Below are 15,625 nucleotides of genomic sequence, written 5' to 3'. Positions count from 1 at the left end.
TTAAATTATATATTATAACATTTTGTATTATCAGTTTTGGTCTAATGGTGGTTTCCTCGCAGGTGATTGTTATTGAGGATGAGGCGTCTCATGTGACCTGTCCCATCACCACTAAGCTGGTCCTGGATCAGGATGAGGGGACAAATGAGCCACTCATCCAGGTGCACAGGAACCTGGTGACCAGGCTCAAGCCTCACCAGGTGGATGGTAAGTCTCGGTTTTTATTTCAGTTGTACAAACCCAATACAGAGTAAGTCAAATACAGTGGCTATCAGCATTGCCCCTTCAATTTGCTGTATCTCTTCCTCCTTTTGATAGGTGTGCAGTTTATCTGGGACTGTTGTTGTGAGTCTGTGAAGAAGGCCAATTCAACCCCTGGATCAGGCTGCTTACTGGCCCACTGCATGGGCCTAGGGAAGACACTGCAGGTAAAAGGAAGAATACAGTAGGAGTGTTGTCATATGCATATGTCATTCATAAAACAGTATCTTTTGTTAACAATACTAGAGATACTCCACTGAACAAAAATATAAACACACCATGTAAAGTGTTGTTCCCATGTTTCATGAGCTGAAATAAAAGATCCCAGAAATGTTCCATATGCACAAAAAGATTATTTCTCTCAAATTCTGTGCATTAATTTGTTTACATCCCAGTTAGTGAGCATTTCTTCTTTGCCAAGATTATCAATGCACCTGACTGACAGGTGTAGCATATCAACAAGCTGATTAAACAGCATGATCATTAGGGATGCGTGTTTAGTCCCCTCCTGTACTCCCTGTTTACCCACGACTGTGGCCAAGCACGATGCCAACACCATCATTAAGTTTACTGACGACACAACAGTGGTAGGCCTGATCACCGGCAACAATGAGACAGCCTATAGGGAGGAGGTCAGAGACCTGGCAGTGTGGTGCCGGGACAACAACCTCTCCGTCAATGTGAGCAAGACAAAGGAGCTGATCGTGGATTATAGGAAAAGGAGGGTCGAACAGGCCCCCATTAACATCGACGGGACTGAAGTGGTGCGGGTTGAGAGTTTCAAGTTCCTTGGTGTCCACGTCACCAACAACTGTACCCCGCACATTGACTCGGTACCCTCTGTATATAGCTTCGTTATTGTTATGTACATTTCTTGAGTTACTTTTTGATTGATTCGATTTTTTTACTTTAGGTTATTTAGTAAATATTTTATTAACTATATTTATTGAACTGCATTGTTGGTTAAGGGCTTGTAAGTAAGCATTTCACGGTAAGGTCTACACCTGTTGTATTCGGCGCATGTGACAAATACAATTTGAATTGCACAAGTGCACCTTGTACTGGGGACAATAAAAGGCAACTCTGAAATGTGCAGTTTTGTCACAACACAATACCACAGATGTCTCAAGTTTTGAGGACTATTTCTATCTGTAATAAAGCCCTTTTGTGGGGGAAAATTCATTCTGATTGGCTGGGCCTGTCTCCCTAGTGGGTGGGCCTATGCCCTCCTAGGCCCACTCATGGCTGCGCCCCTGCCCAGTCATGTGAAATCCCTAAATCAGGGCCAAATGAATTTATTTTAATTGACTGATTTACTTCTATGAACTGTGACTCAGTAAAATCTTTGAAATTGTTGCATGTTGCGTTTATTTTCGTTTAGTATATAATACCAGAATCTCTTGCTTCAATATTTTCTCATGTAGGTGGTGACATTTCTCCATACGATGCTGCAGTCAAAGTGCATGAACTTCAGGACTGCCCTGGTGGTGTGTCCACTCAACACAATCCTCAACTGGGTCAACGAGTTTGAGAAGTGGCAAGTTGACATGGGAGCTGACAAAGTCAAGGTAGCCAAGAAGATATATATATATTTTTTGTCAAATACATGCAGAGGTTATTGATATGCATTGTAGTATATTCAAGGTATTTCATGTTTCTTCTTTTCCATCTCGTAGGTGACAGAGTTGGCCACACTGAAGCGACCACAGGAGCGTTATATTGCCCTGCAGAGATGGCAGATGGATGGTGGTGTTATGATCATGGGCTATGAGATGTACCGTAACCTCACACTAGGCCTCAAAGTCATCCACGGAAAATTCAAAAAGACCTTTGACAGTACTCTGGTCAATCCAGGTACATCCTCCACCAATTATGTGCATGTGAAGTGTTGAGAGGTATGTACAATTTTGAAGTAGTATAATTGATTGGTGTTGAAACTCTTAATACACTACATTTGTTGTACTCCAGGTCCAGACTTTGTGATCTGCGATGAGGGTCACATCCTGAAGAACGAGGCATCCAACATCTCTAAAGCTATGAGTGCCATTAAGACCAAAAGGAGGGTGGTACTGACAGGCACACCACTGCAGAACAACCTCAATGAGTGTAAGGAGGCCTGCTTCAGTTTGAACACAGCCTATAACAGCCTTTCCATTTAAGCTACTTCTCTGGGCAGTATGTCAACGTTTGGGTTAGTTTATTCATGTTTCAGGTGTAGCCGTGTCTTATATATTTTTGTTTTCTCAGACCACTGCATGGTCAACTTCATCAAGGAAAACCTTCTGGGCTCAATCAAGGAGTTCCGGAATCGCTTTATCAACCCCATTCAAAACGGCCAGTGTGCAGACTCCACCCCAAGAGACGTCCGCATCATGAAGAATCGCGCCCATGTCCTTCATGCAATGTTGGCGGGATGTGTACAGGTGAGACAGCTCAATTACTAGGAGTGTATGGCACCTTTATTTGTAGTTTATCAGAACCACTGCTTACTTTTTTACAAGTATTGGTTGTGAAGTTCTTTGTCAGTTTCCAGTGGCTACACTTAGTGTGTTTTCCTCTGTCAGAGAAGAGACTACTCAGCCTTGACCAAGTTCCTGCCCCCTAAACATGAATATGTTATGGCAGTGAGGGTGACCCCTCTCCAGTACAGACTGTATCGCTACTACCTGGACAACTTCACTGGTAAGAACCTCCATCGTTAGCTCAGAAAGCTCTGTACATATCAATGAAATGTGCATTATTTAATAAACCTTTTGGAGAAAAAAGCTGCATGTGTGTTTAGGAGCTAGGTCTGTGGTTGAGGGAGCCAGGGGCAAAGCCGGAACCAGCCTTTTCAAGGACTTCCAGATACTCAGCCGAATCTGGAACCATCCCTGGTGTCTGCAGCTCAGTTATATCAGCAAAGAAAATAAGGTAAACAAAAACGACTATTTTCTCATCTGCAGACGGATCCTGAGGCATGTCAGTCAAACCGTCATCAACATAATGCTCTTTGTTTTCAGGGCCATTTTGATGGGAAGCACCAGGAGAAAACTGAGAGGTGTGTCAGCATGAGTATTCAGTAGGCTACCCAAATCTTTTAACTGCTACCGCTGTGTGATGCCTGAAGTAGTTTATTACCACCAAATGACAGATAAAATGCAAATAATAGATTGTTGCCTTTCATAACTTTACCTTTATGTCCCACTCAGGAAAGAGAAGGAGAACAAGGGGAAAGTGGTGAATGCTGATGAAGACAGCAAGGATGTGGTGATCCTGGTGTGGAACAGCACATCAAAGGGTGTCAATGTGGAAGGAGACCAGCAAGCAGGTCCACTGGTTCCAGTGGTAAAAGGTAGAGTTGTCTCTTCCATTCAGGAAATTACTTCACCGAGTCTATTACAATACCTTCTAGTGTTACTATTGAACATTTTGAAGGATTTACCTTATATTAATGACTTATTTGTTAGTCTCATTCATTTGAGGTCAGTGGTGATATTGTATGCTCTGTGTTCAGCGTTGAGAGCGTCCACCAGTTTCAGGCCTGACAGTCCGGCTGCAGACTGGTACAAGTCAATGCTGAGTGACTCTGACGCCACCATCCTGGGGCACTCAGGGAAGATGGTGCTGCTGTTTGAGATTCTCAGAATGGCAGAGGAACTGGAAGACAAAGTGTAAGGCTGAATCCCAAATCATCCCCCTTCCCCTCGCCCCTCCATTTATGCGTTCACGCACGCCTCCGCCATATTCACTAGTGTCCCAAAGCTGAGGAATTGAAAATGATGGAGGGTGTAGGGGCTATTTAGACCCTCCGATAAACACTTTGACCGAGCAAGCTATGCTTCAGAGCGAATAGGTATCCCAAAAACACACCACATTATTTTGAGTTTGCACAATTTCACACAAAAGAATGGAGAGCCGTGCCTAATTATAAGCCACCTGTATTTGTTTTTGTCTAATTTCAAAGCTTGACACATGTAACATATGAAATACATCCCAAATTAAACGTTTAACTGTTACTGATGTTTATATCTTGTAAAACGACAGGGAATTTTCTCATTTGAATTTCATGCTAATTTTATTATTTAAATGTAGAACATGAATTGCATCATTCAAGTCACGAGTGTGTCCTGAAGTTGAAGGGTTTATTTGATCCCCCCGCCACTCTAGAAGTCACCATCTAAGTTTCGTCAGCAACATGACAACAGAGGGCCCTCCAAGCGAGTTGGTAGGGGTGAGGGGCTGGTTTGGGATTCACCATAAGTGTGCTTGGGAAATGGATTCAGGCACCAGGGGTGCATTTCAAAAAAGAAGGATCAAGTTAGCCAGTTTCACAGAGCAGATTTGTTGAAATAACCAATTCTTCATCAGTTGCTGTTGTATATTTACAGGTTGGTGTTCAGTCAATCCTTGATCACATTAGACATGATTGAAGATTTCTTGGACCTCACCAACAAAGCCAAAAACAACAGGCAATCATCCCTATACAAAGGTACCAGTCCCGTTGGCTTTTCAAATGTTATAGTTTTACAAAAAAAAATGCATCTTCATAGTCTATTATTGTGTAATATTTTCTTTATTTCCTTTTCTAAACTGTAGGTGATGGCAGCTGGATCAGAAACACTGACTATTACCGTATTGACGGGTCCACCAGCGCCACATCCAGGATGAAATGGGTGCAAGAGTTCAATGATGCCACCAACGAGCGGTACATTTCTGTCTTACTGCTGTACTTTTCTACATCTCACAATTCGCTGTACCAAACCACAATATGAAGCATAACACTTTACTTAGTGATGTATTATTATATGGCAAGGCATCAGTAATTGTAGACCTAATGTGAATTGATGAGATGGTCTGTTTTAAGATCACACTCACTACTTTGATTTAATTTCATCCCCCTTTTCATTCAGGGGTCGTCTGTTTCTCATCTCAACAAGAGCTGGGTCCCTTGGGATCAACCTGGTAGCAGCTAACAGGGTCATCATTTTTGATGCTTCATGGAATCCCTCCTATGACATCCAGAGCATCTTCAGGGTGTACCGTTTTGGCCAGCTGAAGGCTGTGTTTGTCTACCGTTTCTTGGCTCAGGTAATCACATCTCGTATGACCCTATCTCCTGTAATATGATTGTCGGACACATTGTATGATTACATATTGTGGCAAACCTCTTCAAAGTTAGGAGCGTTTGTCACAAATTAAGTGGGAAACTGTCACCAAAGTCAGCCCAGAATGAAAGTTCTTTCGAACATGACAGTACCTGTGTGTTTGTTTCGCTGTCCTGGTCCACCCAGGCCGCAGGTAAGGTCAAGAATAGCAGGGTTCGGTACACAAATCTGGTTCTCGGTAGGTCCAGGTCTAAACGCCAACAGGTAAGTCCAAAACAGTCCAGCTCGTACACGGTAAATCCAGCCAATGTAGATTGTCTCTTTCTCTAGGGTTCATAGATCCTTCCCGCCCTCTCTCTCTCTCTCTTCCTGGTTTTTCTTGACCTTTTATCTGTGGGTCGGCTCCACCTTCTGAGGGTTCCCCTTGCTTCTGGGAATTGTAGTTTTGGCAGTCGGCCATTTTGTGATCTGTAGTTCTGATCGGGGTGGCCATTTTAGTGATCGGGCAGAGCCCGTTTATTAGTTCTGCCCTCACATATCTGCCATTTATCACTCGACCCCCTTCTTTGCCACAATATGAACTCAGCAAAAAAAGAAATGTCCCTTTTTCATGTCCCTGTCTTTCAAAGATAATTTGTAAAAATCCAAATAACTTCACAGATCTTCAATGTAAAGGGTTTAAACACCTTTTCCCAAACTTGTTCAATGAACGAACATGCACCTGTGGAACGGTCGTTAAGCCTCTAACAGCTTACAGATGGTAGGCAATTAAGGTCACAGTTAATTGCAATGTCCGTACTGTGAGACGCCTAAGACAGCGCTACAGGGAGACAGGATGGACAGATGATCATCCTCGCAGTGGCAGACCACGTGTAACACCTGCACTGAATCGGTACATCTGAACATTTCCTCCGTTTTTTTTCAGGTTTTCCATCTTAAATTCACAACTTTTTTTTATAGGAAAAGAAAATACAAAATTTGGATGTTCTAAGTACACAACAATGCTCAGGAGACCAATTTTGGGAAATGGTCTGGGAAAACTAGAAGTTTGGTTATTTAGGTGTAGTAACCCTTTAATGCATGTGTGTACCAGCAAGAGACCGTTGCTACGCTTCTGTTTCTGTAGAGCTCATGCATTGCAGTGTGCAAAACATATGGCCACTGGATTGATGCAAATAATCATGATATTATTCTGCCAGGTAGGCATAGGTTACTTTGTAGTTAACATTTAATTGAGATGTATTTTTTGGCAAGCCTTTCCATCTCTACCAGAAGAAGGTTATCATTAGCATCATCGCTAACAGTTTAAACATATGTGCACACACACTCGGACAGGGACATTCCTGTGCAATTTTCATAAAGTTGCAGGAAAATATGAATCACTGATGCATTTTGTTCATGTCTTGTGAACTTTGGCAAGTTAATGAATTTTCTAATAATATATTTAGTTGATTTCCTACTAAGTTGAACATTTAAATTTTTGAATATTGTTGAATTCCGTTTTAATGTCTAGATTCCGTGATTCCGTCAGCGTTCTTCACAAACGCGGATTTTATAGGGCCCTACATATAATTCTGTAATCACTGACATTGAATTGCTGATTCTTTCCAGGGCACCATGGAGGAAAAGATCTACGACCGGCAGGTGGCCAAGCAATCACTGTCATTCCGGGTGGTGGACCAGCAGCAGATACAGAGACACTTCACACTGTTTGAACTGACGGAGCTCTACATGTTTGAGCCAGACCTGCTGGATGACCCCAACTCTGAGAAGAAAAGCAAGAGGACCACACCCCTGCTGCCCAAGGTGACCAGAGCTACAAATTAAACACACAAGACCATTATAATCTCAATTATTAGAGTAGGGAGTGGAGTGACATTGTTTGTCTGTGTTTCCCAGGACATGGTGCTGGCAGAGCTGCTGCAGAGCTGTAAGGGGCAGATTGTCTGCTACCATGAACACGAGTCCCTGCTGGACCACAAAGAGGAGGAGGAGCTCAGTGAGGCTGACCGCAAAACTGCCTGGGCTGAGTACGAGGCAGAGGTAAAGAGGAACTACTATACATTAGTTTTACAACACAGCTAAATACGTTTTCATTGACAGTGGTGAGCAGTCTAGTAGTCAAATCAAAAGTCATATTTTATTTGTCACATGCGACGAATACAACGGGTGTAGACTAGCGTGAAGTGCTTGCTTACGAGTTCTTCCGAATGATGAAGACTTAAAAAAACACGAGGAATAAAATGCATAAGAATTAATCTATATTCAGAGAGTGCTAGTACTTTATCACTGTGCAGCTGTACAAGGTATTTAAGGTAGATATGTACATAAAGGCAGGGTACTCTCCATCAGGATAGATAATAATAAGAGTAAAATAAAGAACAGTACGTAGTATATGTGAATGCGTATGTATGTATATAGATAGAGATAGATATCTCTCTATATATATATATATATTCGTTTTGTGAGTATGCATAGTCAGTGCAAGATGGGGTCAATGCAAGAACACATTGGCCTCCATCATTTTTAAATAGAAGAAGTTTGGAACCACTAAGACTCTTCCTAGAGCTGGCAACCCGGCCAAACTGAGCAATCAGGGGAGAAGAGCCTTGGTCAGGGAGGTTACCAAGAACCCAATGGTCACTCTGCCAGACCTCCAGAGTTTCTCTGTGGAGATAGGAGAAGCTTCCAGAAGGACAACCATCTCTGCAGCACTCTACCAACCAGCCCTTTATGGTAGAGTGGCCAGACGGAAGCCACTCCTCAGTAAAAGGCACATGACAGCTTGGAGTTTGCCAAAAGGCACCTAAAGGACTCTGACCATGAGAAACAAGATTCTCTGGTCTGGTGAAAACAAGATTGAACTTTTTGGCCTGAATGCTAAGTGTTACGTCTAGAGGAAACCTGGAACCTGGCATGGTGGTGGCAGAGTCATGCTGTGGGATGTTTTTCAACAGCAGGGACTGGGAGACTAGGCAGGATCAAGGGAGAGATGAACGGAGTAAAGTACAGAGAGATCCTTGATGAAAACCTGCTCCCGAGGCACTCAGGACCTCAGACTGGGGCGAAGGTTCACCTTCCAACAGGACAACAACCCTAAGCACACAGCCAAGAACGCAGGAGTGGCATCGGGACAAGTCTGAATGTTTTATAGTGGCCTAGCCAGAGCCCAGACTTGAACCCGAACGAACATCTCTGGAGAGACCTGAAAACGCTCCCCATCCAACATGTCAGAGCTTAAGAGGATCTGCAGAGAAGAATGGGAGAAACTCCACGAATACAGGTGTGCCAAGCTTGTAGCGCAATACCCAATAAGACTTGAGGCTGTAATCGCTGCCAAAGGTGCTTCAACAAAGTACTGAGTAAAGGGTCTGAATACTTATGTGATATTTAATTATTTTTTGGGGCAAGAATTTCTAAAAACCTGTTTTTGCTTTGTCATTATGGGGTATTTTGTGTAGATTGATGAGGTGATAAACTATTTGATCAATTTTAGAGTAAGGCTGTAATGGAACAAAATGTGGAAAAAGTGAAGGGGTCTGAATACTTTCCGAATGCACTGTAATTAGCAGTCTTATGGCTTTGGTACCGTTTGCTGGACGTTATAGCAATTTGTGTCACCGCCTGATGGAGGTCCTGTATTGAAGGGAGCTCGGACCCCCCCCCCCCTCTCTCTCACTTCTGCTCTTGCCTGTAAACAGAGTAATTATAGTTTTGAGACATTGCGACTTCCTTACTTGAACTCTTGTTCATCAAAAATAAGTAAAGTGTGAATGATATGTATGATGTGTAAAAACAGCTGTATGTTTATCTCTCCACTATGAAGGGTGCTTTCTTCTTGAACAAAGCAGAACACAGCAACACCAACGTTCCCAGCCCCTCCACCTCCACTATGGCTGTCAGTCTGTCATCCCTGTACAAGAAAACTAATGGGCAGCTGAAGGTATCAGGCCTGTCTCACCACCACACTTGTGTGATAATCAGTTGCTTATCTCTAAAGTTTCTGTTTGGGATTATCTGTCAGTGGATAGATGCCTCTCACATTAACATTTGAATGCATCTCTCTCCTGAATAACAGAACATGATTTATTCTAGCTGTGAGAAGGTCAACGAGGCCATCAAGTCCCTGCATTCCTTACTGAACCTCTCCCTGGATGACTATGTGTTGCGCTTGGTTAGTCCCTCATATTACATTACATTAATATTCGTATTTAATATTACACTGATGCCTCCTTGAAGTATTGTGTGGAAAAAAATCTAATGCGCATTACAATGACATGTGACTTTACAGTCGCAAGATAACCCAAGTCTAGATGAGAAGCAGGTGAGAGCCCTGGCCCAGACCTGGAAAACCAGCAATGACAGGGAGCGGGAACGACGACAGGCCTTACATCACGACCTTCTCGCAAAACAACAATCAGTAAGCCGCAATTCTCAACATTTAGTTTTTTCTTTCTGGTTTTGATATGTCTTTAACTTGTAACTGCTTAACCTTACATCTTTCCATGATTCCCCTCGACAGCTTACAATGTGCATCCAGACCATTTTGGCCAGTAGAAACACCGAAATTACCCATACTGCCATGGTCACCAATCACACACCAGCTCTGACAGATTCCGCCAATAAACCTACACAGTGAGGCAGAAGGGATGTCTCCAGCCTCAGTCCCCTGTTCCACTAGAGGACGCTCTAGTCTAACCACAGTAACTACAGAGGGTTCTTAGTGCTTATTCACCCCAAAGGGGTGACAGACAACATTTCCGTTAAGGATTTACTTTATTTTACATTGAAAATGAATGCATTTTCTGTAGCAAAGCTATTGTTAAACACATGTTTTTGTATTTGTCTGCCTTACAATTATTTGGAAAAGATTTTCCTATGTGATTAATTCTATATTTCTCTGTCTTTCTCTAAAGCTATAATAAAACCTTTGTCTAACACGTTATAGGTTTTATGGTGAATTTTTGTTACACTTTATTTTATGGGTACAGTCAAATTACTAGGTAGTTGACCTCAAATAAGATGGTAATAATGATTGGTACTTCTTGGTACTTAATTCAAAAATATTTAATTAGTAACATTTGGATGATATGTGACTGTTAGAGGTACTGAATCACTTCAATAATACATCCTGTTCAATACATCCTCCCTCAGCGAAAATTACACATTCAGGTCAAGAAAACTGGGTTACTAGGATTGGAGAGATTGTTCATCAGAAAAGTGTTTGTGCTCAGTAGTTTGGTTTTTACTTTGGTGTAGAGCGGATGCTAAACTGATCTTTATCTCTGATGCTCCAGAAAGGTTGAATCAAACAGAAGAAAACAGGTCAGAGCCTGTCATGGAATAAAAACACGAACATTGCATGTTACAGTAAAAACAGCAAAACTCACTATAACATTGCTTTTTATAGGACATTGTGAAACTACTTAAGTGGAACTAATTGCATGCACAATGGTTTGTCAAAAACGATAACAACTATATATTCCAATATAAACGGTCTCAATCATATTTCAAATGTTATCTTAACTTACACAAAGCTACAGCCTTGTCATAAAAGAATTGAACACACAGTTGCTTTGCATAGCAGTTGAATAGCCTCACTGACCTGTTTACAATGGCAAATGAGGTAGAGTTGGACTTGGAGAGCAGCAGAGTGGTATTGCAATACATCAGAGGAAGTCACACCCCGAGTAAACCCTGAAGGCATTATAGAGAAAGAGATTGCACTCATTTCTGTTTGGCTTTCTCCAGATATAGTTCAGACACTTATTACCACAGCCATCAGAAGACTGATTCAACAGGGTGCACTGGACTGATGACAAGTATGCAACAGTATTGGACCACAGAGAGAGGTACTGTCAACTTTCATGTTTATTTTTGTTGTATTTAATATTAGACCTGTTGAAACGAGTGAATACTAAATCCATATGAGAAACCAGATTCCCTGGAATAAATCAACAGCAGATCAGCTAGGTCTAATAGAGGGCTCTCCGACCCTGTTCCTGGAGTCCTGTAGGTTTAACCTTCCAACCCTAATCTAGCACACCTGTTTCTAATAATTATCTTGTTGATCATCTGAACCAAGTTAGTTACAACTGTGGTTGGAGTGAAAACCTACAGATAGCTCTCCAGGAACAGGGTTGGAGACCCCTGGTCTAATATCATTAATTTACAAAAAAATTATAATTAGACATTGGACATCAATTTGGAAAGTATTCTGACCCCTTGACTTTTTCCACATTTTGTTACGTTACAGACGTATTCTAAAATGGATTCAATTGCCCCCCCCCCCCCCCATCAATCAACACAATACCCCATAATGACAAAGCAAAAAGATTTGTTGACATTTTTGCAAATTTAAAAAACAAAATAAACATATCACATTTACATAAGTATTCAGACCCTTTACTCAGTACTTTGTCGAAGCACCTTTGGCCTCGAGTCTTCTTGGGTATGTCACTACAAGCTTGGCACACCTGTATTCGGGGAGTTTCTCCCATTTTTATCTGCAGATCCTCTCAAGCTCTGTCAGGTTGGCTGGGGAGTGTCGCTGCACAGCTATTTTCAGGTCTCTCCAGAGATGTTCTATTGGGTTCAAGTTCGGGCTCTGGTTGGGCCACTCAAGGACATTCAGAGACTTGTCCCGAAGCCAGTCCTGCGTTGTCTTGGCTGTGTGCTTAGGGTTGTTTTTCTGTTGGAAGTTGAACCTTTGCCCCAGTCTGAGGTCCTGAGCTCTCTAGAGCAAGTTTTCATCAAGGATCTCTCTTTGCTTTGCTTTGCTTTGCTTTGCTTTGCTTTGTTCATCTTTCCCTCTATCCTGACCAGTCTCCCAATCCCTGCCGCTGAAAAACATCCCCACATCATGATGCTGCCACCACCATGCTTCACCATAGGAATGGTGCCAGGTTTCCTCCAAACGTGATGCTTGGCATTCAGGCCAAAGAGTTCAATCTTGGTTTCATAAGACTAAAGAATCTTGTTTCTCATGGTCTGAGAGTCTTTCGGTGCCTTTTGGCAAACTCCAAGCGGGGTGTCATGTGCCTTTTACCGAGGAGTGGCTTCCTTCTGGCCACTCTACCATAAAGGCTTGATTGGTGGAGTGCTGCAGAGATGGATGTCCTTCTGGAAGGTTCTCCTATCTCCACAGAGGAACTCTGGAGCTCTGTCAGAGTGACCATCTGGTTCTTGGTCATCTCCCGGCAACCAGCTCGAGGAAGAGTGTTGGTGGATCCAATCTTCTTCCACTTAAGAATGATGGAGGCCACTGTGTTCTTGGGGACCTTTTTTGGTACCCTTCCCTAGATCTGTGCCTTGACACAATCTTGTCTCGGAACTCTACGGACAATTCTTTCGACCTCATGGCTTTGTTTTTATTCTGACATGCACTGTCAACTGTGGGACCTTATATAGGCAGGTATGTGAGTTTCCAAATCATGTCCAATGAATTGAATTTACCACAGGTGGACTCCAATCAAGTTGAAGAAACAACTCAAGGATGATCAATGGAAACAGGATGAACCTGAGCTCAATTTCGAGTCTCATAGCAAAGGGTCTGAATACTTATGTAAATAAGGTATTTCTGTTTTTATTAGTAATACATTTGCAAAAGTTTCGGTTTGTCATTATGGGGTATTGTATGTAGATTGAGGATTTTTTATTTATTTAATCCATTTTAGAATAAGGCTGTAACGTAACAAAATGTGGAAAAAGGGAAGGGGTCTGAATACTTAATAAATGCACTGTATGTGAAAAATACTTCCTGTAAAGTAGCTCTGGCTATTTTGTTAGAAAAACACAGGTTTAAAAATCTATCAGTCATTGTTGGCCAGTTTTATAAACTAACCACAACATCTGATAGTAAAGCATATAATCAGATTCTCTCTTTATGCCCCTCATGTGGCTGTAAAAATGTACGTTAAATAGGTAGCATCGGAATAGGAGAGGTCTGCAATTAAATGCCTCAACATAATGTACTGTTAGTATTCACCTTTTCAGTCTTTTGTTTGCTGTCTTTTTACCTTCCAGCACTTGTAGTACATTTTCCATACCTGTGTCTCCCTCCCTTTATTCACAGGTGTCACTGGAGGCACAGGCAATATGAGTCTGGAATCAGAGGTGACGTGCAATTGTTCCATTGACAGCTTCAAGCGCAGCGTGTTTCCTGCTGCATACCTGCTCTTCTTCTTCCTGGGCCTGATAGCCAACAGTGCCTCCCTCTGGGTCTTTCTGAGCATGTACAGGAGGAAGAGGAGCATCACCACAGTCAACCTGTACATGTTGAACCTGCTGTTGTCTGACCTCATGCTGGTGTGCTCACTGCCACTCAGGGCAGCATACTACCTGCTGGACTCCCATTGGCCGTTTGGGGACATCACCTGCCGCCTGGTCTCCTACGTATTCTATATCAACATGTATGGCTCTGTCTACTTCCTGCTGGCCCTGAGTGTCCTCCGTTACCTGGCCGTATCACGCCCCTATACGTTCATGAATCTGGAGGGGGGATCCTGTGGTTGGGGAGGGTGTCTACTCATCTGGATCTTTGTGTCCCTGGCCTCCGCACCCCTACTGAGTTCTGGGACTATCCAGGAGGGAGAAGAGCGGATCCGCTGTCTGGAATTGGGCAGCAGCCTTGGCACCATCATCGTCCTGAACCGTGCCTCCCTGGTGGTTGGCTTCACCCTGCCCTTCACTGTCATCTCTGTCTGCTACGTGTGTGTGCTGCTCAGCCTGAGGCAGTGTAGGGCTGGGGTGGAAGGGATGAAGAGGCCCTCCAGGAGGAAGTCTTGTGCCCTCGTTATCCTCGGTCTCGGCATCTTCATGATCTGCTTCTTGCCCTATCATGTAGTACGAACCTTCTTCCTGGCAGCAGAGCGGAATGCTCAGCTAAATGGTTGTGAGGATTCTTGTAGCTATCTCCAGGGGATTCGGAAGGCCGCCGTGGTAACGCTCTGTCTTGCAGCAGGTAACAGCTGTCTGGACCCCTTCCTTTTCTTCTTTGTGGGAGAAAACTTCAGAGATTTCTGTATGAACAATGGTAGGAGACAGAGGAGAGTTAACAACACAGAGAGACAGAGGCTTCAAGTGCTGCAGACCATTGAATTAACAGTAAATTGATCAACGTTACACTTTTTTTTTTAAACATACGAAAAATGTTGCATTCACTTTTACATCCAATGTTTTTTTGTTTTTTTTTACATTTGCTAATCTGGTATTGCATTATGAACTTTTGTTATGGGTTGTGTCAGTCATTTATCTATCTGCTTTAAAAGAAATGCATATCAATATGTAAAGAGTGATCTCAATAAATTAACTTTATTCTCAATCTGTCTCGACTTGAAATGTATGATTGGGCTACTTTTACATTGCACAAATTGGGCCTAGAGGCCTGTGCCTGTCACCCTGCTCTATGGATGTACGACTTGTAGTTCTGTAATTCGTTTAGAGCCAAATTGTTTGTGGTTTTAGATTTATGGGACCATTGAAAATAAGTTAATAATAATGACAATATTTAATTTGTAGAGCCCATTTCCCATGCTCAATGCGCATAAGGTAGAAAACAAAACAGCATCAATACATCAATAAGTAGAAACATCAAAACATTACCTACTAATGCAAAATATAGACTTTAAGCAAATTAAGCAATCAAACATTAAAAGCTAGCTTGAATAGGTATGTCTTAAGTTGTTTTTTAATGGTCTAAGCCCTTCAATCGCAGTAAATACTAAGGCTAAGCTAACACATGGAATTGTTTTTTATATGGTCATAAAGTGCATAGTTTAGTCATTTGATTTTGAATTTTAGGACCCATGTAGGTCTAAAAAATATATATATATAAAAATATATATATTTTATGAAATCTTGAATTTGGCCTTTACTGCTATAGCTCATAGAAACGCATTGAATAACACATTCATAAATGGCAAAACAGAAAGTCAAAAAATAAATCTGTCGTTCTGCCCCTGAACAAGGCAGTTAACCCACTGTTCCTAGGCTGTCATTGAAAACAAGAATTTGTTCTTAACTGACTTGCCAAGTTAAATAAAGGTAAAATAAAAAAAGGAACAAGGTTTTGAAGTGTCTGTCCTATAGCTGTACAGCCCGGTCCTGGGTTACCTACAGATGACTCCCCTGAAGCTTGTCTACCAGAGCTGTTGCTAGAGAATTTAATGTTCATTACTCTACCATAAGCTGCGTCAAATGTTGTTTTAGAGAATCTGGCAATATGTCCAACTGGCCTCACAACCGCAAACCTCTTGTAACCACGCCAGCACAGGACC

General features: G+C 42.3%; 2 protein-coding genes across 2 annotated transcripts in view; both read left to right on the top strand.

Annotated features, from left to right (window-relative positions):
* LOC106567810 (transcriptional regulator ATRX) overlaps window positions 1–10,293 on the top strand; it is a 36,895-nt gene extending 26,602 nt beyond the window's left edge. Inside the window, exons 16-35 of the mRNA XM_014137568.2 lie at window positions 63–207; window positions 319–428; window positions 1,686–1,829; window positions 1,938–2,115; window positions 2,230–2,367; window positions 2,509–2,684; window positions 2,826–2,943; window positions 3,044–3,174; window positions 3,264–3,301; window positions 3,453–3,595; window positions 3,758–3,914; window positions 4,632–4,732; window positions 4,840–4,948; window positions 5,154–5,331; window positions 6,960–7,154; window positions 7,248–7,391; window positions 9,175–9,291; window positions 9,427–9,522; window positions 9,640–9,768; window positions 9,871–10,293. Of these exons, the coding sequence (XP_013993043.2) occupies window positions 63–207; window positions 319–428; window positions 1,686–1,829; window positions 1,938–2,115; window positions 2,230–2,367; window positions 2,509–2,684; window positions 2,826–2,943; window positions 3,044–3,174; window positions 3,264–3,301; window positions 3,453–3,595; window positions 3,758–3,914; window positions 4,632–4,732; window positions 4,840–4,948; window positions 5,154–5,331; window positions 6,960–7,154; window positions 7,248–7,391; window positions 9,175–9,291; window positions 9,427–9,522; window positions 9,640–9,768; window positions 9,871–9,987 (2,664 nt within the window). The 3' untranslated portion in view covers window positions 9,988–10,293. The remainder of the gene's footprint in view (window positions 1–62; window positions 208–318; window positions 429–1,685; window positions 1,830–1,937; window positions 2,116–2,229; window positions 2,368–2,508; window positions 2,685–2,825; window positions 2,944–3,043; window positions 3,175–3,263; window positions 3,302–3,452; window positions 3,596–3,757; window positions 3,915–4,631; window positions 4,733–4,839; window positions 4,949–5,153; window positions 5,332–6,959; window positions 7,155–7,247; window positions 7,392–9,174; window positions 9,292–9,426; window positions 9,523–9,639; window positions 9,769–9,870) is intronic.
* Window positions 10,294–10,966: 673 nt separating this feature from the next.
* On the top strand, window positions 10,967–14,670 carry LOC106567811 (cysteinyl leukotriene receptor 2). The gene is made up of 2 exons (XM_014137569.2): window positions 10,967–11,200; window positions 13,423–14,670. The coding sequence occupies exons 1-2, from the start codon at window positions 11,164–11,166 to the stop codon at window positions 14,460–14,462; spliced, it is 1,077 nt and encodes a 358-aa protein (XP_013993044.1). The 5' UTR covers window positions 10,967–11,163; the 3' UTR covers window positions 14,463–14,670.
* Window positions 14,671–15,625: the final 955 nt, after the last annotated feature.

Source organism: Salmo salar, chromosome ssa13, assembly GCF_905237065.1.
Source record: "Salmo salar chromosome ssa13, Ssal_v3.1, whole genome shotgun sequence".
Taxonomy (NCBI): Eukaryota; Metazoa; Chordata; class Actinopteri; order Salmoniformes; family Salmonidae; genus Salmo; species Salmo salar.
Note: the sequence above shows the minus strand (reverse complement) of the source record. Positions and strands in the feature narration are given on the sequence as shown.

Excerpts from the sequence above, each read along its gene's own strand:
- LOC106567811 (XM_014137569.2), top strand. The coding sequence starts at position 11,164 with ATGACAAGTATGCAACAGTATTGGACCACAGAGAGAG. Across the intron at positions 11,201-13,422 it reads GTATTGGACCACAGAGAGAG|GTGTCACTGGAGGCACAGGC; the intron begins GTACTGTCAACT and ends CTTTATTCACAG.